The sequence below is a fragment of the Bufo bufo genome, chromosome 1, assembly GCF_905171765.1.
Source record: "Bufo bufo chromosome 1, aBufBuf1.1, whole genome shotgun sequence".
Lineage (NCBI taxonomy): Eukaryota > Metazoa > Chordata > Amphibia > Anura > Bufonidae > Bufo > Bufo bufo.
Genome location: NC_053389.1, coordinates 107762746 through 107790622, shown reverse-complemented (window position 1 = coordinate 107790622; position 27877 = coordinate 107762746). Strand labels below are relative to the sequence as shown.

At 42.1% G+C, this 27877-nt stretch overlaps 1 protein-coding gene across 1 annotated transcript in view; it reads left to right on the top strand.

Annotated features, from left to right (window-relative positions):
* Nucleotides 1-27877, top strand: part of C1QTNF12 (C1q and TNF related 12) — a 52034-nt gene that overhangs the window by 9468 nt on the left and 14689 nt on the right. The window contains exons 2-5 of the mRNA XM_040427662.1: nt 18678-18794; nt 19793-19910; nt 23447-23631; nt 25736-25844. Coding sequence (XP_040283596.1) covers nt 18678-18794; nt 19793-19910; nt 23447-23631; nt 25736-25844 — 529 coding nt within the window. The remainder of the gene's footprint in view (nt 1-18677; nt 18795-19792; nt 19911-23446; nt 23632-25735; nt 25845-27877) is intronic.

Below are 27877 nucleotides of genomic sequence, written 5' to 3'. Positions count from 1 at the left end.
ATGTATTTGCTTGAATGTGTTTGGGATGCAGCCTAAATATGTGTCTTAAAGGGTTCCTCCGGAACAGGATAAGTCATCAATATCAGATTGATAGGTGTCAGCTCAGTATTTGCAGGAACTCTAGTGCTGTGTAGCTGCTGTGCCTGTTTTTCTGTAGCACTACTCCCATCCACTACATAGTGGACACAGCTGTGTAGTTCCGGGGCCTGGTTCCAGAGCTCCTGCAAACAGTTTTGGTAGTGCCAGGAGTCAGTCTCCTGCCAATCCAATATTGACCAGAATCGTGGTGCTAGCTGCTATACAAGTGGAGATAGAAGCTTTAGAAACCGGGTAGAAAATGAGAGTTGCGGCTAAATGCAGCTCTCACTTCACCCAGCTCTATTTCCAGATGTATTGTGGGTAGAATCACAATCCTGGTCTTGTTTTTAAGCTGAGATTGCTCATACATCTGGCTGTATAATATACAGCCTGAGATACAGCCATCATTACACCTGAAGTGCCACCCTGCTACGATATATGAGAAACGTCCTTGGCAGGGAAACATTAAGGCTGTATTGCACTGGTATATTTTCTGCCAGATGATTCCTAACAAATGTTTATAGTAACGCTCATTACTGATCATCTGAAAGTGTAATGCAGCCGCCGATTACCCGAAGAACAGGTATTCATGATCTTTCAGCATGCTAAAGGATCACGATTTGGCGGCAGCGGATCGTGCTGTCTGCTGTCACGATCTGCTGCCGGCAAATAACTAGAAAGCATAGGGACGAGTGATAGCATAATGATCACTCCCATGCTGGGGAGGAGATTACTGCATATCAAGCAAGCAGGCGATTGCCCGGAAGGAATGCTTCCTTCCCGACACTTGCCTGTAGGATCGCTAGGTCTAACATAGGTTTTAAAGTTGTTCTCCTATGATTTCACTACAAGTTATCAATGTCCGATCAATGGTGGTCCACCATGATGAGTAAAAAAGATGAACAGAATTGACAGAAGCCAAAAAGAGCATAGTTATTTTCTAGCGGGGTCTAACTTTCTTATCTCATGTCTACTCATTCTTGAGAACAGAGGAGATCACTTTGGTGAAATGTCTCAATCACTTATATGAAAAACATGTGGAAACCTCCTTTATGCTTCTTAAGCTGAGTGCAACATTACAAAAATAAGGCAGTTTCACTTTAACAGCACGTGCCGTATCTTCTGTGATGTCAGGAATCAAAGGGATATTTCAGCGCAGGGCTGGAATTACCTGCTTACATTTCCTTTCATGCTTGAAAAGGCCACAAGAAGCTCAGATTGGACTTGAAGTGTCAATTTCAAAGTACAGTACTCTTGTATTACACAATCAAACAACTAATTTCAGGAGCTGATCTGCTGATAGGAGATTTGTATAAATCACAGAGCTCGGCTACAAATGCTCAATTCCCTGGTGTGAGATGATATTTGTCGCTTGGCTACAGTACAAACACAGATTTGGTGAGTCTAACAGACTGCACTAGTAAAAGGAGACGCATTATTCCCTGGTTCTTAGGATAAAAATAGTGGCGCTGACTTTTACATTACCAGACGAGGCTGAACACAAGATGAGATGTTTGAGTAAGTTATCTACATCTGTAATATATTGTGTGTCCCTGCACTCAATGATGTATCGCCCACGCCTCCATTATAATATCCAGAGCTCGTCCATACACAATGTTAGGCCCCATGCACACGACAACAAAGAAGAAAAAAAAAAGGGGATCAGATATGGACCCAGTTATTTCACTGGAGCTGCAAACAATGCGGACGGCACACCATGTGCTGTCAGCAGCCATCTGTCTGTTCCACTGGCCTGCAAAAAAGAACGTGTACTATTTTTGTCCGTTTTGCAGACAATAAAAGGCATTTTTAACATAGGGCAGGACACGCGAAAAAGGGAAAATGTGAAACGCACACTGCTGGTATCTGTGTTTGGCGGATCTGCAATTTCTGGACCGCAAAACGGATATGGTCGAGTGCATGGAGCCTTAGCCAAAGAATATCCTTTATACACTGCCGACCAGTGTGCCCTCATAGGCAGTGCCAACCAGAGAGTACTTATAGACAGTGTCAGTCAGAAAGTGTTCCCAGAAATCGATCCTATTTATTACTGCCAGCCACAGATTGCCCTAAAAAAATGCACCCCTTAAAGAGGTTATCTGGGATCAAGAAAAAAGTGGCCAAGGGGTGGAAATGGCATACAACAATGAGACCACTGAGGCCAGTGATTGGCTAAGGAGGCCAGTGAATGGCTGAAGAGGTCAGTGATTGGCTGCAGAGGTCAGGCGGTGATGTGATGTCACCACTGCAGCACAGTAAGCAAAGCCCGGTGGGGGGCACTGGAGAGGCGGAGGATTGGACAGGTAAGTCATTTTTATTTTATTGTGCTATGCAATTCACTTGCTCATTTTTTTCTTGAACCCAGACAATGTTTAAATGCTGCCAACCAAAAATGCCCTTCTAGGGGAGTCCCATTTTTACGAGACAAGTATGCTGATGGTTGGTCTATATAGAGACATGTCTGCTGACAGATTCACATTAAAGGCCAGAGCCCTGCTGTTGGGTGATGCGTGAGGTCTCCTAGAAAGTGCAAGTCCCAGACTGTTCTGTTGGCATTGGCACATGCTTAAAGTCATTAAGCATACCAGGCCCTGTCACACCAATCAGGTGGGCTGAGAGAGTAGCTTCTCCTAGTGCGAACATTTAGTATAGGTTCTCCAAAATGTATGTAGAGGGAAATGCCAAGGGCTCTATAGGTGTTTCATAACCAAAGGCAGATGGTTGGTGATAAACATGTCCATCCTTGAGGATATCTCGAAGGAAGGATCACAATCTAAGGCTTCTTTCACATTAGCGTTTTCAATTCCGCTTCAGTTTTGTCCCCATTCATTGTCAATGGGGACAAAACTGAACTGAGCAAAACGAAATGTTCTAAAATGCATTCCGTTAAGTTTGGTTGCGTCCCCAAGCAAGCAGCGTTTTTCTGTCCGGGATGTGGTGCGGAGCAAGACGGATCCGTCCTGACACACAATGTAAGTAAATGGGGACGGATTCGTTTTCTCTGACAAAATCTGACACAATAGAAAACGGATCCGTCCCCCATTGACTTTCAATGGTGTTGAAGACGGATCCGTCATGGCTAGAGAAGACATAATACAACCGGATCCGTTCATGACGGATGCATGCAGTTGTATTATGGTAACGGAAGCATTTTTGCAAATCCATGATGGATCCGCAAAAAAATGCTAATTTGAAAGTAGCCTTACAGAACCCCACAATTTAATTAGAAGGTGATGCTTCCAACATGTTGAAAAGGTTTCTCGCTCAATATTAAGATTGGCAGACAAATCCATTATGACCTTTTACAAGAAGTCATTTTTGGCCCAATACAACCTCAGTAGATGGAACAAGTTCAGCAATGAAGATGTTTTAAACCTGAAAGTTTAATGTGATTATTGTCAACAAGTAGTAGTAAAGTTATGGCTGGATGCTTTATACTGTAATTTCCTGACAGCTTTGTCCCATGGACTCGACAACTTGGAATTAGTTGTCTGTTTTTTGGATCCCAAAAGTTGTGAGATGTCAACTATATTTTTTGGGATGTCTCAAGCCATTGCCATACAAACACATGGGGGAGATCAAAATGGGTGTAAAGGAAAACTAAGTTAACCACAGCAACCAATCAAATTCCACTTTTTATTGTCCAAAGAAGTTTTGAAAAATGAAAAGTGCCACGTTTTACTTTACGCCCGTTTTGATGTTCTGCACCATTGACTTCAACTAGTGTATTTATTAAAGATGAGATTATAGCTAATGTTCATTACATGTCTAGGGACCAGCTCAGGTTGGCAGTTTCCTATTATTTAAGGTGGCCATACACATTAGATGGAAGCAGGTTGATGGTTGAACAACAATTGAGCAAGTGATTGTCTTGTGACCAATCCTTACAGTGAGTCATAGACATTTTACTCCATATATCCAGTCGTTCAAACTGGCCATTCATGTTCAATGACATTGGGTGAAGAATGAATGATCTTTCTAAGAACTTTCTTGAAAAGATCCTTTGTGGACTAAAAACAACAGGAAGAACATTTGAAACACCTCCAAACTTTGGTGGTCTCTCATTGTTCAGCTAAAATGGTCATTTATTATGAGATTAAAGCCTAATGCACACGGCCGCTGTTCGGGTCCGCATCCGAGCCGCAGTTGTTGCAGCTCGGGTGCAGACCCATTTACTTCATTGGGGCCGCAAAAGATGCGGACAGCACTCCGTGTTCTGTCCGCATCCGTTGCTCCGTTCCGAGGCCCCGCAAAAAAAATATAACATGTCCAATTCTTGTCCGTTTTGCGGACAAGAATAGGCATTTTTACAATGGGCCGCCCGTTCCGTAAATTGCGAAAGGCACACTTTTTTGCGGATCCGTGGTTTGCAGACCGCAAAAAAACGGAACGGTCATGTGCATGAGGCCTTAATCTGATGAATAATCTGTTTTGATCAACTTTCGACTAACATGTACAGCCACTGCTACAGAAGCTGTAAACCTTAGGGTCTATTCACATGTCCGTATGAATGGGTCCGCATCCGTTCCGCAATTTTGCGGCTCAGGTGCGGACCCATACATTTCAATGTGGCGGCAAAAGATGCGGACAGCACACCATGTGCTTCAGTGAAAAGTTCCAGCAAACCGCCAATATGTTGCAAAATGTTATTCTTCTTTATTTCATGACTCAATTGATTGTTTCATATAACGCGTTTCGACATATAGCCTTTATCAATGGAAACATAATATGATTCACAATGGCTCTTATATATAATATGTATCAATCAAACAGAAGTGACATTGATCGATACATATTATATATAAGAGCCATTGTGAATCATATTTTGTATCCATTGATAAAGGCTATATGCCGAAACGCGTTATATGAAACAATTAATTGAGTCATGAATTAAAGAAGAATAACATTTTGCAACATATTGGCGGTTTGCTGGAACTTTTCACTCATCCACGTGGAGCGACGATCCTTTCCGTTGCAACGCCAGGCAACACAGCGAGTGCCGGCTGGATTCAAGTTTAGCACACCATGTGCTGTCCACATCCGCAGCCTTGTCTATCACATTGTCCTGTGTGCAAACACCTTCAATTGCTTTTTAATGGCTTTTGTCTCAAGATAATGAAATGAGTTAAGAAATTTGAGTTAACAGCGGGAGTGCTAACCATGGTACATCTGTATGTCATGTAATGCTGCTGCTTACTGAATCTCAGGGATTATACGATGAGAAGAGTGTGACATGACTAATGCCATGGATGTTTCAGTTAGTCCACACAGGACTGATACATGGGCTATACCGTTCTGCTGCCTAATATAAGATGTGTATGCATAATTTTACATACATATACAGTACAGACCAAAAGTTTAGACACACCTTCTCATTCGAAGAGTTTTCTTTATTTTCATGACTATGAAAATTGTAGATTCACACTGAAGGCATCAAAACTATGAATTAACACATGTGGAATTATATACATAACAAACAAGTGGGAAACAACTGAAAATATGTCATATTCTACAGTAGGTTCTTCAAAGTAGCCACCTTTTGCTTTGATTACTGCTTTGCACACTCTTGGCATTCTCTTGATGAGCTTCAAGAGGTAGTCCCCTGAAATGGTTTTCACTTCACAGGTGTGCCCTGTGAGGTTTAATAAATGGGATTTCTTGCCTTATAAATGGGGTTGGGACCATCAGTTGCGTTGAGGAGAAGTCAGGTGGATACACAGCTGATAGTCCTACTGAATAGACTGTTAGAATTTGTATTATGGCAAGAAAAAAGCAGCTAAGTAAAGAAAAACCTGTGGCCATCATTACTTTAAGAAATGAAGGTCAGTCAGTCAGCCGAAAAATTGGGAAAACTTTGAAAGTAAGGGCTATTTGACCATGAAGGAGAGTGATGGGGTGCTGCGCCAGATGACCTGGCCTCCACAGTCACCGTACCTGAACCCAATCGAGATGGTTTGGGGTGAGCTGGACCGCAGAGTGAAGGCAAAATGGCCAACAAGTGCTAAGCATCTCTGGGAACTCCTTCAAGACTGTTGGAAGACCATTTCAGGGGACTACCTCTTGAAGCTCATCAAGAGAATGCCAAGAGTGTGCAAAGCAGTAATCAAAGCAAAAGGTGGCTACTTTGAAGAACCTAGAATATGACATATTTTCAGTTGTTTCACACTTGTTTGTTATGTATATAATTCCACATGTGTTAATTCATAGTTTTGATGCCTTCATAGTCATGAAAATAAAGAAAACTCTTTGAATGAGAAGGTGTGTCCAAACTTTTGGTCTGTACTGTATATTAGAAAATTGTATGATTTCCTCTTATATATACAAATAAATGGAAAAAATAAATAAAAACTGGAGTACCTCTTTAATGTGCCTTTAATGTCAGTCAGCACTCCAGTAGATTCATTCCAACTTTGTCTCCTGCATGGTATAGCAAGAGGGGCAAAACTAAGCACTAGGAAAATAATCTGGCACGCCGATGACGCCAATGTGATGGCTTCCACTCATACTGATGACTCTAAAGGACAAAACGGACTTATAATAAGATCTGCTCGATGTTGTCAGGATGCGGTTTTGTAAGGATAAGAATAGCGCTGTCTGCAGAGATTTTCTTGCTATTGAAACCCTACTGGAAAGTCCATAATACAAGTGTGAACAGGCTCCATTGTTTATTTCTAGTACAGGGAGACAATTTTTCAGCTATTTTCAGGTTGCATGAATTTATGACTATTTCCATATTATTATTATAATATGGGTTTTTTGATCATTTATTTTCTCTAGAGGATACAGCAAACCCCATTCCAAATGAAATGGAGTGGTGGGTAATAGGAAAAATAGATAGGAAAGGGATGGCACAGATTTATATGCAATGAAAGATGAACATATAGGGCCAGATTTATCATTACACTTACATCTCACTCCACTTTTACATATGTTCAAAGTCACTTTTGGCTAAGTCAGATTTATTAATGGTCCTTTAATACTGTGATAAAGGTGGTTTGACGGTAGCAGTTTATCTTTTAGTAAGCGGCTTTACAAAAGTCGCATGTTCTATTAAAAAGTAGCATATGATAAGCATGAATGAGGTAAAACCGGCACTCTTCACTTGATTAACCACACTGAGAGCAATATAGGTATATAGTATATTTATTTATTTATTTGTTTGTTTAGACTATAGTTATAGAGGTATGTTGTAAAAGTGCATAAATTTGCAAAGATAATAAAAAATTTATAAGGTATATATAAAAAGTATATAATATATATATATATATATATATATTCCAGGTAAAAAAAAAAATTGTAAAAAAAAAGGGGTAAATTAGTTAGTTTAAGAAAAAAGATTAATTAATTAAGAGTTAGAAAAAATGTAGATGCATGGGGTGCATGAAACATAGAAACATAGAAACATAGAATGTGTCGGCAGATAAGAACCATTTGGCCCATCCAGTCTGCCCAATATACTAAATACTATGGATAGCCCCCGGCCCTATCTTATATGAAGGATGGCCTTATGCCTATCCCATGCATGCTTAAACTCCTTCACTGTATTTGCAGCTGCCACTTCTGCAGGAAGGCTATTCCATGCATCCACTACTCTCTCAGTAAAGTAATACTTCCTGATATTACTTTTAAACCTTTGCCCCTCTAATTTAAAACTATGTCCTCTTGTAGCAGTTTTTCTTCTTTTAAATATTCTCTCCTCTTTTATCTTGTTGATTCCCTTTATGTATTTAAAAGTTTCTATCATATCCCCTCTGTCTCGTCTTTCTTCCAAGCTATACATGTTAAGGTCCTTTAACCTTTCCTGGTAAGTTTTATCCTGCAATCCATGTACTAGTTTAGTAGCTCTTCTCTGAACTCTCTCCAAAGTATCAATATCCTTCTGGAGATATGGTCTCCAGTACTGCGCACAATACTCCAAATGAGGTCTCACTAGTGCTCTGTAGAGCGGCATGAGCACCTCCCTCTGTCTACTAGTAATGCCTCTCCCTATACACCCAAGCATTCTGCTAGCATTTCCTGCTGCTCTGTGACATTGTCTGCCCACCTTTAAGTCTTCTGAAAAAATGACCCCTAAATCCCTTTCCTCAGATACTGAGGTTAGGACTGTATCACAGATTTTATATTCTGCTCTTGGGTTTTTACGTCCAAGTGCATTATCTTGCACTTATCAACAATAAATTTTAGTTGCCATATTTTTGACCATTCCGGAGAAAGGTACCTTCAGTCAGGGTGTGAGCCTAACAACGTGCGGGACGCCGCACTAGGCATAACAAACTGACTGATACATCCAAAAAAAAAAAATCATTAATTTTTTTGCACCTCTATACATCCCATGGTCCACAGTGACTGGCATACGAACAAGGAGAGAAGCTAAATATATCACTAACTGTCATCCTCCTATTATATGGACTGAACACTACATGAATATATTTAGAGATTCTTGAACTAAGGGATCTCAGAATGATATTTCGTCATTGGGTGATTAATGTATAGAACTATATGGTAAAAGTGATCACCGGCTGATCAATTTGCCACCTATACATCTATATATCCCTATACCTGCAATCACCCATATTAACTATACGTCTGACAGACGAACAGTGAAGATATCTAGATTCTTGATACAGATTCCTGACGCAGGACTGCAAATACAAGGAAACTCCCCTTCCCCTAAAAGGGTGAAAACAAGATACGCATCTCATGCACCCCATGCATGTACATTTTTTCTAACTCTTAATTAATTAATTTTTTTTACTTAAACTAACGAATTTACCCCTTTTTTTGCAATTTTTTTTTACCTGAATATATATATATATTTTATATACTTTTTTACTTTTTATATATACCTTATACATTTTTTATTATCTTTGCAAATTTATGCACTTTTACAACAGACCTCTATAACTATAGTCTAGACCAGTGATGGCGAACCTTTTACAGACCGAGTGCCCAAACTGCAACATAAACCCACTTATTTATCGCAAAGTGCCAACACAGCAATTTACCTTGAATACTACAGTCCAATATAGTATATCTTCTATGTACTTTATTATTTAGCTATAATATCCTGCCTACATTCAGTGCGCTGCCTGTGCTGTACATAGTGCGCCCTGTGCTGATGACTGACAGGAAAAGTCTAAGGCATATTGGTACACCATAGACTTTTCCAGGGTGTGGGTGCCACAGAGAGGGCTCTGAGTGCCGCCTCTGGCACCCGTGCCATAGGTTCGCCATCACTGGTCTAGACAAACAAATAAATAAATATACTATATACCTATATCGCTCTCAGTGTGGTTAATCAAGTGAAGAGTGCCGATTTTACTACATTTATTTCTATATTCCACTTTTTCTGATTGGGTGAATCAGCTAAACCTGAGCACCTATACATGGTATTGGTTGGGTGAGCCACCCGTTACCCACAACTATAAGATAAGCATGGTCTTCACTGGAGTGAAATTGTGCAATTTTTTGCGAAATGTTTTTGTGAATTTTTTAAATTGTCGCAATAATATATCTGTCTAGAGATTGATTTACATAAGAAAACACGCCCACTTTCAGAAAACTGGCGAGCATAGCGCAGAGCCAATAAAATGCAAATATATAAAGTAGTTGGAGGGCACTCAAATATCTGACAACATCCAGGCAAACTAATATGTTTGCATAAAACTCATAAAACGACATACATTATAAAACATATACATGTGTCCCAATGTAGACCCTGTGACCATATAATCGCCAGGTGGGCGTGTGAGTCACTTATAGATGTCCGCACTAGATAGGCGTGTGAGTCACTTGTAAATGTCCGCACTAGATCGCCCGTTCCGGCGTCCGCATACAATAGGAATCACTAGTATAATGTCTTCGAATAAGCCCCATGGGGCAGAGTACTTTACCCCTCTTCCGTTCCCGTAATCCAGCAGAGGCCGCTTATGACTCACCCGGCGTCCCGAGCGGTCAGCAGGTCTCAAACGCGGCGTCCCACGTGACCTGGCTGCGTCTCACATGATGCACACCGCTCTATGGAAAGCTGGTGAGTACGCTGGGTCCTAGAGTCCGGACCGTATATTGGTCTTTGTATCGGATTTCATTCACTGGGGGTCCGAGGGGTGGAATGCCTGTTGATATTGGCACCTCAAGATTCCATAGTAGAGTCCTGTGCTGTCATGAACCGTACGCGTTTCGGGGATCAAGCCCCTTCCTCAGCGCCAATAAAAGTCCCACATTTTTGCGCAGTTTTAATAATTGCGCCAAAATTTTTGACTTTTTCACTCCATTATTTTGACTTGAGCTAATGATAAATCTGTCCCATAGTAATAAAGTATATTCAGTCATGGATAAAAAATGGAAATGGATGGCAGTACATGTATCTTGGGATCCATTTTGAAATCTGTTGAATATGAAACTTAGACCTTATTCACACTTAGACTATTTTGAATCCACAAGACTGAGTTTTTTTTTTACCTAAAAAAACTGCAACTTTTTTTTCTTCCACACTTTTTATAAATTTTACGAGCAATGGATGACTAAAAAACAGATCATGCATAGATGCATGCCTCCCAAGTGTCCCTTTTTTTTGGAGGGACAGTCCCTCTTTTTGACTTAAGTCTCTCTGTCCCTGTTTGCTCCTTAAATGTCCCTCTTTTTAACCTGGGAAATAAATGTGCATTAACAAACTTACTAAACTGTTCCAGAAATTATCCGCCTGGTTCCTACCTGTATGTTAGACCTCAACTTATATATATATATGTTTTTTATTATTTGATGCTATTTGGACCTTAAAATGTTTATAACCAGATGATTTTTGTGTTCCAACACAAAAAAATAAACTGTCCTGCACATGCTATAAAAAAAGAACTTATACCCACCTCACCGATCCCTCGCTGCTGCCGTTTTGACCATTCCTGGTCCCCGTTGCACCCCACATCCTGCTACTGCCTCAACATGGCAGGAAATGGATGTAATTGCTGCTCAACCAATCGCTGGCTGCAGCCAATACCCGCCTCAGCCAGTGATTGAGGTGTAACGGTCCCTCTTTGACCATCCAGATAAGTTGGATGCATAGTTGTTATGCATAGATGGCCTCCGTGTGCTCTCCATGCCTTTCATGAACTCCTTGAATGGAATGGATGCATTCTGTCCACAAAACGGACCAAAGCAGTGCACGCGCCCATGTTTTTCCCGTGGAGCATCTGTCCACAGAAAAACATGGACGTCTGAATACACATGTAGAGTTCAATGGATCCTTGTGCTGTCCGTGGAGAACACAGCACATGGATGTGCATCAATGAAGTGTGAACAAGGCCGTATACTGGACTGTGCATGCAGTGCAGAAATCTTTTCCATATGCTGGTGGACATCATCAACATCAAATTGTCCAGCTCCCGTGGATGTCACCGTCACCAGACAAGCGCTGATTTATGAATCAGCTGCAGTGGCCCCCGTAACTGTGAGGCTGTGTGCACTCACCATGCCACCTCTCCTAAGCTGCTGTGTATTAAGCTTTATGTGCAGTAGGACGGAGCCTGGCAGCACCTGAATTGGCAGCCTTGCCTCAGTGCCTCAACTTAAAGCTGCCAAAACAAAGAAGATCCCGGCCAGCGAGAGCTGGGACTGCTTCTGCATGCCATAGTAATTAAATAATCACTGTGCAAAGGGGGCTCCTTCCAGAAGCCATTCAGACTTCACAACAGCACTTGGGCGAAAAGTGCGTGACTGTTTGTCTATCATAAAAACGGGCGGAGAGGCTTCTTTTTTGGGGGGGTGGATGAGGGGCTGACATATATCGTGAAATAGGAGTAATATTTCAGGCTTGGAGTTGAGGTATTTCAAAAAGGTAGAGAAAGTTTAACATTTTGTAGATTGTAGATTTTAGTATATATATTTTTTTATCCATTGATTTATTCTGCCCTATTTGACGGCAGCATAAACTGGAGACCCTGAGCAAAACGCTGGGTCACTTATTTGAATTGACCAGGGGCGGACTGGGAACTTATATGTGGCCCTGGAAAAAAAAAGTGTTCCCATGTTGTAGGTGGGTCCAAGTTGGCAGAAGACAGAGCAGCACATGTAGGTGGGGACAACAGAAGTAGGGGGGCAAGCAATACCATAGTGGAGAACAAAATACCGCCCCTTAAGGAAAACCCCTTTTTTGCACAGCATATGTACAATATGCCACAGTTTAAACCTGCAGAAACTTTGCTTTAGGCCTCATGCACACGACCGTATGTATTTTGCGGTTCGCAAAAAATACGGATGACGTCTGTGTGCATTCTGTATTTTGCGAGTCGCAGACCTATTCAAGTCAATGGGTCTGCTCTGCAATATGGGATTCACACGGCCAGTGTGGCCCGCACGGACATGAACAACTTATGTTCATGTGAATGTATTCTAAGGCCTCATGCACACGACCGTTGTTCTGGCTCGGATGCGGACCCATTAACTTCAATGGGGCCGCAAAAGATGCAGACAGCACTCCGCGTGCTGTCCGCATCCGTTGCTCTGTTCCGTGGCCCCGCAAAAAAAATTATGACATGTCCTATTCTTGTCCGTTTTGCGGAGAAGAATAGGCATTTCTACAATGGGCTGCCTGTTCCGTTCCGCAAATTGCGGAAGGCACACAGGCGGCTTCCCTGTTTTGCGGATCCGCAATTTGCGGACCGCAAAAAACCGAACGGTCGTGTGCATGAGGCCTAATAGTGTGCAAATTAAAAAATTAAACCATGCACATTTCCATTATATCAGGGATAGCCAACCTGCGGCTCTCCAGCTGTAAAACTACAATTCCCAGGATGTCCTGCTGTAGGCAGTCTTTGCATGCTGGGAGTTGTAGTTTTGCAACAGCTGGAGAGCCGCAGGTTGGCCATTCCTGCATTATATGTATGCATTGCTATATTTAGGTGCTCTATAGAAAAACTTGTTGGATGACCTACTTTCAGTCGCCCTATAGGGAATTCTGAATTATTTAGCTGGAATCCTCCATTCAGGACCCTCATCTATTAGCCAGATCAGAAAGCAGCTACAAGGAGTTTCTCTGGAGGACCCATCATATCTTCCTGTTACATGGAAAGCCCTATGAATTCAGTCGGAACTATGTAATGCTTCATATGACCTGCGGAGGTGCTGCAGAGAAGTTGAACATTTGCTTTAAGGTTCTTCCACAAATTACAGCTAATCACTAGGACCAATTAGCGGGATCGTGATGGAGATAGAAACATTATTTGCACCAGCTCCATCAAAACCATTATGTATCTAATAAGAATGCAATAGGTTGTAAAATGCGCATCTCAACATCCTGCAAAGTGCTGTAGAGACAAAGGCCATTTATTACCCATATTGCACAAGACATATCTTGGCCTTGCCGTCTTCTCTAGCCGCACCAGAAGAAATCATTGTTCATTTTTTTATTATTAGAAATAAAATTGACATTTTTACAAGCGCAGTGGTCTTGCCCAATGGCTATTATTCTCATTGCTGCGTTTTATTACATCCTGTTTGAAGTGTGGCTGGCACATACCACCCCCTCATTTCACTAATGGGGAAAGCACACTTTTGCAGAAAGCAGCTGACTTCTTTAACCTGTTCTTGGCCAGGGACTGAGTCTTCCAGCAGATGCCATTCTAGGTGCAGAAAATCAGGAACAAGGTCTTGGAGGCCACTTTATACAAATGCATTTATGCCAAGGCTATCAACCATATGAGATAAATAATGTCTTCTTTGTTACACTGCACCCATCATCTGCTGTGGGATGTGGCGTTATGTGATGCCATGGCAGGCGTCTCTTTTGAATGTTTATTTTCCATCTCAATGCCATATTGTTAGGGTGTGAATAGTATTTTAGGCACCCTTGGGCAATGTACCTGTGACGCAAGATTCCTTAAAGGGTGGGATTTTCAGGAAATGTAGTTGTTCAATAACAAGAGTTGGCAGGGTGGTTTCTAAGGGTAGCAGAGATGCTCAATTATTCAGGATGGCATGTAGGACATGGTTGTCAGGCTCGCTCCTCTCCAGCTTGCGTTTATATGGAGAACAGGTGGCAAATTGTTAAAAATTGCTTTTATGACCAATCATTTACTTTATAAGTGTTTACTATGTAAGAGAAGGCATGGGTGCATGGACCTGGGTCCATACATAGTTCAATAGAAGGCGGCTCGGTGGCTAATTCGCTAGCACTGTCGCCTTGGATTCCTGCAGCCCTGGGTCCCTGTCTGTCCCAGACAAAAAATGTTTTACTCCTTGGTAATTTTAAATTAGCAATACTGCCATAATAAGGGCTCATGCACATGGGTGTGCAGTCTGAGAGCTATTCTGTGGACCTCAGCGAGTCTTCTTATGCCTCGGTTTCATACAGAGGCTTGAAGAGTTCATTTCCTTCAAAATAATTGAGAATTGGAAAGGAAAAAAATCTTTACTATAAACAGCCACGAAGCTGTAACGTTAACAACTCCAAATCCACTGCATTGTCATAGAGTTAAATGATAAGATTTTGACTGCCTGCAACTGCCACTAGAGGGAGCTTGGGAGCTTATTGCATACTGTTAAAGGGACACTCCAGCATTTTTATTTTTTAATATACCAGGTAGTCATGGAAGCAGATTACAAATGTGTTATTTCGATTCTATCGGCCATGCACATTACGTATTAACTCAGTGAGTCTTCACCTATTCCAGAAGCCATCTCTCCCCCCCCCCCCCCCTCTTCCTCTCCAGCAGAAGTAACAGTAAAAGTTTTTGTCCCTCTGAAGCTGATGGGACGGAAATAGGAAGATCAAGTAAAAAAAAAGTCAGGATCTGAGCAGAACGATCTGTTTATCAGCGTGTAGAAGAGCAGGGCAGGATTTTCCTTGCTCTGATCCCACACTGTAGTTCTCAATAGTCTCTTCACGCAGCAGAGACCTTTGGTTTATACAGAAGCTCAAGGGCCAGGAAACAGATCATACTGTGATCACGTGACTTGGAGACGAAGGAAAAAAAAAATAACTCAGCAGAGTGTCCCTTCAATATATTGAACTCAATAATAAACCACCATTTATTACGCTCCTGCAGACAGCCAAAATGTTACCAAGACCATTCCGGGAATTTGGAGGTTTTTAGCAGGAAAACGAAGATCCAACTGTTGTAAGGATATATTAATACATTTTGAACATAAAAATGACATGGTGGTGAACACCATCTGATCTAAAGGTCAAATATAACTCCTAACCTCCGGCTCCCCAGCTGTTGCAATTCCCAGCATGCACACTTGTTTGATTATTCTCTTTGACTTTTTTGACAGGATCTAAAGGTTCTTATTTGTTTTCTCCGAGAATATGAAAGTACTCCAGTACGGAAGTTTGACTTTTTTTTTTTCTGTGAATCGGGCCGTGTTTATATAGGGTCCAAGAAATAGAACTGGGGCTGTAATGACATCCTGTACCTTTCCTTAGATTATTTCCCTATGTAGATGGTTTCATTGCACATACGGAGTCCAGTAGTTATTATACTAGTAGGTGCCATGGACACTTCATTTGTTCTTAGACGTAAGCTTTTCTTTTACCACCTTGGCGTGTTTAAAGTGTTACAGGATGCACAAAAGGCACGGCAGGCAGGCTCATGGTGTTTGCTGCGCTGAAGTCAACTGGAATCAGAGCCCATTGAATCCAACTATGAAGCAGAGAAATGGTAACTAGAATAGCATTTCAATAGTTCACTGTAGAGCTTTCTTTCGGAGCTAGGCAAAAGGGGGTATGCCCTGATGCTTACCGCCAAATGAAGGCTTTAATGTATGCCAGTGTGTATGTATTCAGTGGCATATGTTGCCTGAAGACTTTTATTATAAAAAAAGAGAATAGTTGTTGTAGTTGTGCAATGCTCCAGTGGCCCACTGCATAAGGGGTTAATGTGATGTCATTATTCACTGTGTATCTCAAGGGTCATGTGTGGAGAGTTAACTCACCAGCTCAGCCCCTGAGCCCAGTAAGGGCTCATTCACACAAACATATTTTTTTTCCATTCAGTTTTTTTTTACAGGTCTGTATGCGGAACCATTCACATCAATGGGGCTTAAAAAAAAAGGAAATGACTCAGTGTGCATTCCGTGTCCATTTTTCCACATGTCTATTCTGCAAAAAAATAGAACATGTCCTATTCTTGCCCGTTTGGCGGACAAGGACAGGCATTGTTACAATTTATCCACCAAAAAAACGGATGCAACACGGACATCATCCTTTTTTTTTGCGGATCCGTGTTTTGTGGACCGCAAAATACATACGGTCGTGTGCGTGCGTCACCTCTGCTGACATGCCTGTTTTAATAGCTTCATGCATTCCCCATGTAATAACAATTCTGGAGCTTCTATTCTTATGGCTCTATGTTGTGCCATTCCTTTATTATTTCTACTAGAAGTTATGAATGATCTGCTAGCAGTCTGCAGTAAGGGTACAGAGGGGAGGTAACCAGTTGGGGGGGTGTACCTGCACAGTCTGGAAATGGCAGCACTGATTGGATAGAGTGAGTCTGTGCACGGACACCCCCCCAACTGGTTACCTCCCCTCTGTACCCTTACTGCTGACTGCTAGCAGATCATTCATAACTTCTAGTAGAAATAATAAAGGAATGGCACAACATAGAGCCATAAGAATAGAAGCTCCAGAATTGTTATTACAAGGGGAATGCATGAAGCTATTAAAACAGGCATGTCAGGAGTGGTGACAGGTCCTCTTTAAGTTATGCAGTATATGTTTGAAATTATCTATAGTTTCCAACACAAGGGAATCTCACAAGAAACATACTGGGGCATATGTCCAGCGGCACACTCAGACATGCATGTAGACTGCAGTGGATATGCCAGGAAAGAGTGTGAACAGAGCCTAAACCATTTACTAATCTGCATGTGGCAAAAAAAAACTATTACATTTGAAGAGATCATCCACCAAAATTTAGTTTTAGAAAAATCTAGTTAAGGCCTAGTTCACATGAACGTATGGCTTTTATAGTTTTTGGGGGTCCGTTTTTTAGTTCCGTTGTGTTTCCGTTTCCTTTCGGTTTTTCCGTTCCATTTTTCCGTATGCCATGTACAGTATACAGTAATTACATAGAAAAAATTGGGCTGGGCATAACATTTTTTATAAATGGTTCAGCAAAAACGGAACGGATACGGAAGACATACGGATGCATTTCCGTATGTGTTCCGTTTTTTTTTGCGGACCCATTGACTTGAATGGAGCCACGGAACGTTCTTTGAATGGAACGGAAAAACGGAAATACGGAAACGCAATGCTTAGGCTACATTCACACGTCCGTTGTGTGTTGCGGACCCGCAAATTGCGGGTCCGCAACACACCAGCCCGGCACCCCCATTGAAATGCCTATTCTTGTCCACAAGCTGCGGACAAGAATAGGACATGCTCTATCTTTTTGCGGAGCTACGGACCCAAAATCGGGGCCGCGCTCCGCAATTGCGGCTGCAGACAGCACACTGTATGCTGTCCGCATCCATTCCGTCCCCATAGAGAATGAATGGGTCCGCACCCGTTCCGCAAAATTGCGGAACGGACGCGGACACATTTTGCGGACGTGTGAATGGAGCCTTACGGAACACATTCCGTTTTTAATGCGAAAGCATTGAAATGAATGGTTCCGTATACGGAACACAAAAAAACGGCCCGTACACTCGCAAAAAAAAAAACGTTAGTGTGAACTAGGCCTAACATGTCAGCTTGTCCTCTCTCATTCTCAACTCTCTGCCAACTAGGCCTTTAGGTGAAGACCTATTTAGGAGGACCTGTAACCTCTCCTGACATGTCTGTTTTAACAACTACATGTGACTCTATGATGTGCTATTCCTTTATTCCTGCTAGAAGTGATGAGTAAATTGCTAGCAGTTTGTATTGAAGGTCCAGCTGGGTGTTACCACTTGGGGGGGGGGGTCCATCTAATCAGCGCTGCCAGTGTCAGAATGTATGGGGACCCATAACTGGTAAGTCTACTTTCACAGCGGCATTATTGCTATACGGTTTTGAGATCCGGCATAGGATCTCAAAACCACAGCAAAACACTTCTGTTCTAATAATACAACTGGCCGCTTCCGTTCAGAATGGATCCGGTTGTATTATATTGAAAATGAAGAGACTGGATCCAGCACTAAAACCATTGTAAGTCAATGAATACCTGATCCATTTTTTTCATGTCTGAAACTGATGGTTTTTGGTGCTGGATCCGGCTTTTTCAGTTTCCCATGTTGCACACAAAAACGCTGCTTGCAGCCGTTTTGTGTTCGGCGTGAGAACGCAACAAACCGGAGCGGAATGCATTGTGGTGCACTCGTTGTGGTTTGTTCAGTTTTGTCCCCATTGATAATGAAGGGGGACAAAACTGAAGCGTTGTGCTGCGGCTTTGAGAGCCTGTGCCGGATCTCAACACCGGAAAGAACAACGAAGATGTGGGCTCCACCCCTATCACACATTGGGGGCATATCCTAGCGATATGCCCCCAATGTCCAAGATTAGACAGTCCCTTTACGCTTTATATTATTTATGATAACAAACAGTAAAAAATGATATTCACTGAAAATCTAATACTTACTGATATAGATATTGGATTCCTTTACCTTTCTTTTTTGTTTAGCTTCCTGATTCTCCTGGTCCTGAAAAGCCAGATCCTGCAACAACTTGGGTTACATTCAGAGACCGAATTGATGATGGTGTATACCCAAAAAAGAAATGTAAATCTAATAAGAATTCTGTGAGTATCTGAATGTTTTTTTTCACCATTCCCCTGAAAAAACAAGAAAAAAACTAACTCAGGATAAAAGATTGGGACTAGGAATACTTCAAAAGTATCAGTATTTGTTGCTCTTTTAATCATGTGAATATAATAATAACGTAATGCTATTTATTAGTCATTGTTGACATTTTTGGTGGAGGGAACCTTTAAAGTTTAAAGTGATTCCACACCCCACCGATCAGCTGTTACTTTATACAGATGTAGCATGCGCCCAGGGGCGTAACTACCATAGCGGCAGACCAGACGACTGCTATGGGGTCCAGGGCAAGAGGGGGCCCGGTCTTAGTTGGGATTATCCCCTCTTCTACTGAAGGTGAAAACTTGGTCAGGACTCTACCCTGTAAAGGAACAACTTTTAGCAAAGGAGGCAGTGAAAAAAATGGCCCAAGGGTCATTGAAAAGGGTTTAGGTAGAAATCCTGGTAAAATGGTTTTATCCTTGCTATGGGGCCCTTTCTTCTCTATGTACGCCACTGCATGCACCATCAGTGGTTTGACTCGTTATCCTGACAGTGTAACTTGATGACAACTCTGAACTTTAGAAGCTGTGCACAAACAAAGCCAGTGCGATAAGCTTGTGTGTTAACGCGCCAGGAATTACTTTAACGCTTGCTAGATCTGTATCTCCAGTCCTGGAGGCCATCAAAATCCTGGACAATCCCTGTAACCTCTAAAATGTATTTTCCCAAAGTTAATATAAGGCTTTCATGTCCATTTAGGATTGATACATGGAAATAACTGTAGAAGGAATGTAAAGGTTATGGCTACATCTGGGCCCTGATGCCGCAGGGAGTCTAAAGGTTTCCTCTGCTAAATCTAAGACTACATTTTGCATAATGATTGGGAGGCATTGTTATGGATTTTGCATTGGGTTCCAACAGCTTCAAGTGATGTCTCTGGATTGATGTATTAACCAGGCTAATGTACTTGACTAATTATGTTTTCCTTCATCATCAGAGACTATCGGGGCCACAAGGCCCACCAGGGCCACAAGGACCTCCTGGACCTCCAGGAATGCCAGGAGCTGAGGTCACACATGAAGTTTTATTGCAGGAGTTCAAACAGATGCTCAGAGGTAGGTGTAGGAGGTAGAGTTATAGATCTATGGGTTGATGATTACCGATAATCTCTGTGAAGTTATTTTCCTATTATCACTAGAGGACATATGTGAAGGACCGGTCCATGAATCAAAGAATAAATGCCCCCACTGGTATAACTAGAGATAACGTACTAGAGTTTGGGACTCTTATCTATTGGCCTATGTAAAGAAAGGGATTGCAAAGTGCAGCAAGCCTGAGAGGGGAGAGCAAGAGGATGGGAGTGGCAGTACTGGCAAGTATTGGAGTAGTAGTTGCAGTAGTCACGATGGCAGTCCTCACTCTGACACTCCCTGAGTCGAGTAATAATGGGAGGGGCACAACCCTTCTTTCCATTGGGGCACAACCTGGTCCTGGGGTTTCTGCCTGATGTTAGGGGGTGTGCCCTTGGTGTCAGAGGGTCTTGGGGTGCAAGGCAGGGCTCCCTTAAGGTATCGGCCAAAGAGGGCAATGTAGGCAATGCAAGGCAATAAGGAGGTTGGATTTGGAGGTAACAAGTCAACACTTTGGGCATATGTCACAGGCCCTTGCAAAATTAAGTTTAGTCTCTTCCCAAATCGGCTAAGGGGTGAAAATTCTCTCAATATCATTGCAATGCCCAACTGCAGGGTGCAGTCCTCAAATGGATGGTCAGTCTGTCTCAGTACTGTGGTGGACACTGGAAGCAATATAACCCAGACCATATGCAGTGAAGTCTTCAGCCATACATGTGTATTACCTTTCACTGACTTTCTTGTCCATGCACGGTCTCTTTTGTAATGACCCTCAACGTTTCACAAAATTCAGTGTTTTTCTCTCTCAGAGGTTAGCACTGGTTCCAGTGACTTTTTCTGGTATCCTACAGCTTGCACGGCTGGTGTAACCCTGTCTGGTACTTCTCTCTGTCACCAGCTACACAAAACTAGCTGCTCACCCTCTGACTGCAAGCTGTACAGTAGTTGTTCACTGCATACTCTCTACACTACTGCGCTTAGCTCAGATGGGTGGGGCTAGCCCATCCCTAGCAACTCCAAGGCGAGAAAAAAATAACTATTTCTCCCATCCACAGCCTGTGAGACAGTCACATTAAACCTTTTTCAGTAAACCATAGTACATTATAGCATCAACTTTTTTAACATTGAACCACCAGGCCAGTGCAAAAGTATGCCCTGGAGGACCCCACATGTCTATTTATTACAGAGACAACTCATTGGCTTTAATGGGAACAGTATAATGCTTTATAGGGGAAGTAAACACATGTCGCTGGCTTCTCACTGTGTTCCCCCTCCTCAGAGTCCTGGCAGCAGGACACCTTGTAACATAGTGACATAGTAAGGCTGAAAAAAGACATCTGTTCATCCAGTTCAGGCTGTTATCCTGAAAAGTTGATCCAGAGGAAGGCAAGAAAAACCCTCACGAGGTGTAGAAGCCAATTTTCCGCATTTTTAGGGGAAAAAATTCCTTCCGACTCCAATCAGGGAATCAGAATAATTCTTTGGATTAACAACTCTTCTCCAGAATTCTAGACGGGGTTCGCATCGTGTGTTCCCATCCATTTAACGTATACAAAAAATTTATACGTAAAACGGATACCTCACGCTCATGCCATACAGTGGCATCTGTACTTTTTTTTACCATTGTAAGAAGAAAGTATACTTTTTTTACTGGACTGTGCAGGGTACAAGATCGTGGTCTGCTGCTTTTTTGTATTCTTTTTTTTCTTATGTATATGTCAAGCGGAGGCATAAAACGTGATGTGAAGGCACCCTAACCTGTAATATTATTACACTCCAGAAATACATCCAGGCCCCTCTTGAACTCTTTTAGTGAACTCGCCATCACCACCTCCTCAGGCAGAGAGTTCCATAGTCTCACTGCTCTTACCGTAAAGAATCCTCTTCTATAATTGTGTACAAACCTTCTTTCCTCCAGACGCAGAGGATGTCCCCTCGTCACAGTCACAGTCCTGGGGATAAATAGATGATGGGATAGATCTCTGTACTGACCCCTGATATATTTATACATAGTAATTAGATCTCCCCTCAGTCGTCTTTTTTCTAAAGTGAATAACCCTAATTTTAATAATCTTTCTGGGTCCTGTAGTCCACCCATTCCAGTTATCCACCCATTCCAGTTATTACTTTAGTTGCCCTCCTCTGAACCCTCTCCAGCTCTGCTATGTCTGCCTTGTTCATAAGAGCCTAGAACTGTACACCGTACTCCATGTGTGGTCTGACTAATGATTTGTAAAGTGGTAGGACTATGTTCTCATCACGGGCATCTATGCCCCTTTTGATGCAACCCATTATCTTATTGGCCTTGGCAGCAGCTGCCTGACACTGTTTTTTACAGCTTAGTTTGCTGTTCACTAATATTTCTAAGTCCTTTTCCATGTCAGTGTTACCCAGTGTTTTACCATTTAGTATGTACGGATGACTTGCGTTATTCCTTCCCATGTGCATAACTTTACATTTGTCAGTGTTTAACCTTATCTGACTCCCACTTCTCTGCCCAAGCCTCCAATCTATTCAGATTTTGATATTGATATTTTACTGTGCAATCCTTCTACAAGATCATTAATAAATATACTGAAGAGAATAGGGCCCAATACTGACCCCTGAGGTACCCCGCTAGTGACAGTGACCCAATCAGATTGTGTACCATTAATAACCACCCTCTGTTTTCTATCACTGAGCCAGTTACTTACCCACATACAGGCATTTTCCCCCAGTCCGAGCATTCTCATTATATGTACTCTGTGATTTGCTGACAACACTAAGTAGGTGCTGAGGAGAGCGGGACAAACACACCTATTGTGGAGCTTTTATTGTCAGGAAAAAAGTGAATAGAAACTTTTATTCTGCTAGATTCTGCTCCTTAGGCTACATGCACACGATTGTTTTTTTGCAGTCCGCAAATAGCGGATCCGTGTTCCTGTTTTTTTTACATCCACATCCGTTCCGTTTGTCCGCTAATTTTGTAGGTTGTGTTTCCGTGTGTCTTCAGTTTTTTTTGTGGTCCGCAAAGAAAAAACTGAAGGCTGTAATTCTTGAAATTTAATATATACAGGTTTCCCAGCAACCATCCGCAAAAAAAAAAGGATGCGGATGACATATGGATGGCTTCCGTTGGTCATCCGCATTTTTTTGCAGACCCATTGACTTCAATGTTTATTGCGGACAGTAATAGGACATGCAATACTTTTTTTGGGGATGGGAAACCCGGACAGCGGACGCAGATAAGAAATGGATGAGTCCACCGCATTTTTAACAAATCCATAGAAATGAATGGGAAACCATCCGATCCGCAAAAAAAACGGAATGTAAAAAACCACTGCCGTGTGCATGTAGCCTTAAAGTGGTTCACTTCACAGTGAAGCTCCGCCTCTAGTGCACTGAATTAGCAGAAACTTTCAGAATAATAGTTTATATTCTCAAGAAATATGTGTGTCCTGCTTCTACTTCCTAAAAACCAAAGTGATATTCTTAAAGTTTTCTTTATAACATGCTTTTCATATGAAATTGTTATTTCTTAGAAGCCACAGAGCGTCGATCAACATCTGGAGATAGTGCTGATCACTCCAGTGAACCTCCATCCCCAATGCTCCCAATTAAGGACCTCTATCCATACAGGCGAATAGATGAAGCTTTTCATTGCCGACTGAAGGGTTCGATAATGGTGGACAAAAGAACATTGGCAGAACTTCAAAATTTTCAGCTGGTAAGAATTAAGAAGAAAGAGAAAATAGAAAGACAGTACCACAGGTGGACTCAGAGTCAACTAGGTCCTTGGGCATTAACGACTGGCCCCTTTACCAACCACTGTAGCCACTGGGCCATGGGCCATCAGACAGTGATTTCCAAATAATCAGTTCACTCCTGATCAGTACATTAGACTAAATCACATCTGGTTAACTATAGGGAATAGAGTGTACTATAACAGGCATGGCCAAACTACAACTCCCAGACTGCCTACAGCAGGGCATGATGGGAGTTGTAGTTTTACAATAGCTGGAGAGCCGCACTATACCTTGTTCTATAACTATCAACCCACATAACCTAAAGACCAATTCCCCTAACACATAAAAATATTCGCGCACGCACTCTCTATCACGGAGTGCCTTTTTATAGTAGTTGTGTGCTGGTGTGACGTATAAGGCCCCTTTCACACGGGCGAGTATTCCGTGCGGATGCGATGCGTGAGTTGAACGCATTGCACCCGCACTGAATACCGACCCATTCATTTCTATGGGGCTGTTCACATGAGCGGTGATTTTCACGCATCACTTGTGCGTTGCGTGAAAATTGCAGCATGCTCTATATTCTGCGTTTTTCACGCAACGCAGGCCCCATAGAAATGAATGGGGTTGCGTGAATGGGGTTGCAAGTGCGGATGCGGTGCGATTTTCACGCACGGTTGCTAGGAGACGATCGGGATGGAAACCCGATCATTATTTTTTTCCCTTATAACATGGTTATAAAGGAAAATAATAGCATTCTGAATACAGAATGCATAGTAAAATAGCGCTGGAGGGGTTAAAAAATATATAAAAATAATTTAACTCACCTTAGTCCACTTGATCGCGATGCCCGGCATCTCCTTCTGTCTCCTTTACTGAACAGGACCTGTGGTGAGCATTCATTACAGGTCAAGGACCTGTGGTGACGTCACTCCGGTCATCACATGATCCATCACATGATCTTTTACCATGGTGATGGATCATGTGATGACCGGAGTGACGTCACCACAGGTCCTTGACCTGTAATGAATGCTCACCACAGGTCCTGTTCAGTAAAGGAGACAGAAGGAGATGCCGGGCATCACGATCAAGTGGACTAAGGTGAGTTAAATTATTATTTATTTATTTTTAACCCCTCCAGCGCTATTTTACTATGCATTCTGTATTCAGAATGCTATTATTTTCCTTTATAACTATGTTATAAGGGGAAATAATACAATCTACAGAACACCTAACCCAAGCCCGAACTTCTGTGAAGAAGTTCGGGTTTGGGTACCAAACATGCACGATTTTTCTCACGCGAGTGCAAAACGCATTACAATGTTTTGCACTCGCGCAGAAAAATCGCGGGTGTTCCCGTAACGCACCCGCACATTTTCCCGCAACGCCCGTGTGAAAGAGGCCTAACTTTGCTACATAGTTTTCCTAGTCAGTGTTTGAATGGGCTTGGAATGGAATGACTATTTCATGGGGTCAGAATCATTCTCACAGCTGCACCCACCTTCTGCCATTAGCGGGATAAAATATTGCATTGGCCATCAGGGGGCGACAGTGAGTACAAGTAAAAGCACTTTCCAAAGTAAAAAGAATTTGATATTTCTTGTTCATTTTGAGGCATCAGAAGGTAACTTTCTCCTGATTTCCGATTTATTTTAAAGAGGACCAGTCACCTCTTCTGAATTGTCTTTAGTAACTTCTTGCATGTAATACCAATTCTGGAACATCTATTCCTATGTTTCCATGTTGTATCATTCCTTTATTAGAACTTCTAGAAGTTATGAATGAATTGCAGCAAAGGTCCAGCTGGGTGTTACCAGTTGGGGGGGGGGGGGTGTCCCTGCACATTCTGACATTATCCAATCAGTGCTGCCAGTGTCAGACTGTGCAGGGGCACACCCAAAACTGGTAACACCCATCTTGAACTTCGCTGTAAACTGCTGGCAATTCATTTATAACTTGTATGAATAGCATCTCGGCTTTTCCTCACACTTTCTGTCTTACATTAGTACACAGCTCTTGAATTTGATATTACCAGAGTTGGACTTTTAGTAACTATAAGTATATGCTGTTTTGTTTCAAATGCAGCCAGCGGCTAAAGGCGCCTTCCTGCGTGGTTCTGGAATGAACCTGCCGACGGGTCGGTTTACAGCTACTATTCCTGGAATTTACCAGTTTTCTGCTCATGTTCATATAGGTGAGTGAGCTCGATGGCGTCCGCTTTAGTCACAGGATGTAAGATATTGTGTAAGGCGAATTCCGATGTCAGGCATTTCTGTAACCTGCACATAGCCCCACCATTAGGAGATCCCCTTTCCACCCCGTTACAGCATGGGATAAGTGCAGGTTCTGCAAACCGACTTATTGCAGTGAATTGTGCCCATGCCTTAGCGGTGGCTTCTGACTGTATATACAGATGCCACCCTGGACAACCTGCTATAATGGTCGGGAACAGACTGTGGCATCTAATTTGTTAGACGGGGTGGGGGCTCCCTCCTGCAGGGGTGCAAAGTGTTGCTATGGCAGGTGGGCGCCTAACAATGTCTGCATTGTACTGTACATAAGCCAGAGGTAGGGCTTAACAGGCTGCCCATTAGTGTAACACTGATAGGTATATTACTGTACATTGCAATCCAGATGTATTACGGAAATTACGGAAAATAATGCACTAACACATTCGATGCATATATTTTATATGGACTAAGCCCTCATCCTGATATGAAAAAATCTGAGAATCTCTGCCAATATATTTTGATCCAAACACATCTGTGCCCACCTACCAGCTCCAAGGTGGTCTCAGTCAGGCAGGTCCTAATCTAAACCTACCTATGCCGTTGGGAATCTTTGTTCAGGAGAGCAGACCCTGCACATATAGTGTGCCGCTCCTTGTTACCTCTATGTGCACCAAGCAACCAATGAGAGGAAGAGCCCGCACAGCTACTGTATATGTATCACCTAATCAAAGTCGTCTGTTAGATAGGAGGGGAAAAATCCACAGGAGTGCTACTCCCAAGATAGAAACACATTCACACTTGAAGGTGCCACTCCTTCAAGCACATAAATTCATTAAAAATCCAAGAAAAAGATACAAAACATTCTGCATTCATTTTTTTTTATCAATTGTGCAAAACAAAAAACATGAAAAAATAAAATACGTTTAGTGTCACTGTAAATGCAATAAAACACAAAATACAGTTACTATATATTTACCACAGAATGAAAGCCTTAAGAACAAAACTCAAAAATAATGGCAACATTGTTTTTTTTTTCCTTTCTACCACCCCAAATACAAAAGAAAAGATATAGGATACATTTACATGCACCCCAAAATGTTGCCATTAAAAATACAACTCACTCTCCTATAGTTAGATCAACAGAAAAATAAAAAAGTTATGGCTATTGAAATGTAAAGATTAAAAAAAACAAAAAAAAACGCTGCAGCCATATCTCCTGCAGTACTATGAGGTCCTCACCCATAATATCCTAATATTTGGATGTTAATAAACTAATTTATTTTATTTATTTTACGTACTTATATAGCGCTACTATATTCCACAGCGCTTTACAGACATTAGCATCCAACTGTCCCAAATGGGGCTCACAATCTAAGGTCCCTATCAGTATGTAATAGAAAAAGTGGATCCAGCACCATAGATACTTGAGTGAAGGTTTCTGTATTTCCAGCAGTGAGTATTACAGTAATAATAAAGCACGTCCTCGTCACATCCCGCTTTAGTCTACGCGTTTCGAACAAACAATGTTGACATGAGTAAGAACATTGTTTGTTCGAAATGCGTAGACTAAAGCGGGATGTGACGAGGACGTGCTTTATTATTATTGTAATACTCACTGCTGGAAATACAGAAACCTTCACTAAAGTATCTATGGTGCTGGATCTATTACAAGCTTTGAGGTCTGACCAACAATTTCCACGCACCAAGGGGTAAACATTAGGATAACAACTACAGGTGAGCTAGATTCCTTTGTTATACATCCCTATCAGTATGTCTTTGGAGTGCCGGAGGAAACCTGCGCAAAAACGGGGAGAACATGCATACAAACTCCATGCAGATGTCCTTGGTTGGATTCGAACCTAGGACCCCAGCGCTAACCACTGAGCCACCGTGCTGCCCACACCTTGCTAAAACAGTATTGTGTATGGTGTCTGCATTCAGAAAGAGTGGACCCAGGCTACTTTCACACTAGCGTTTTTGTTGGATCCGGCAGGGT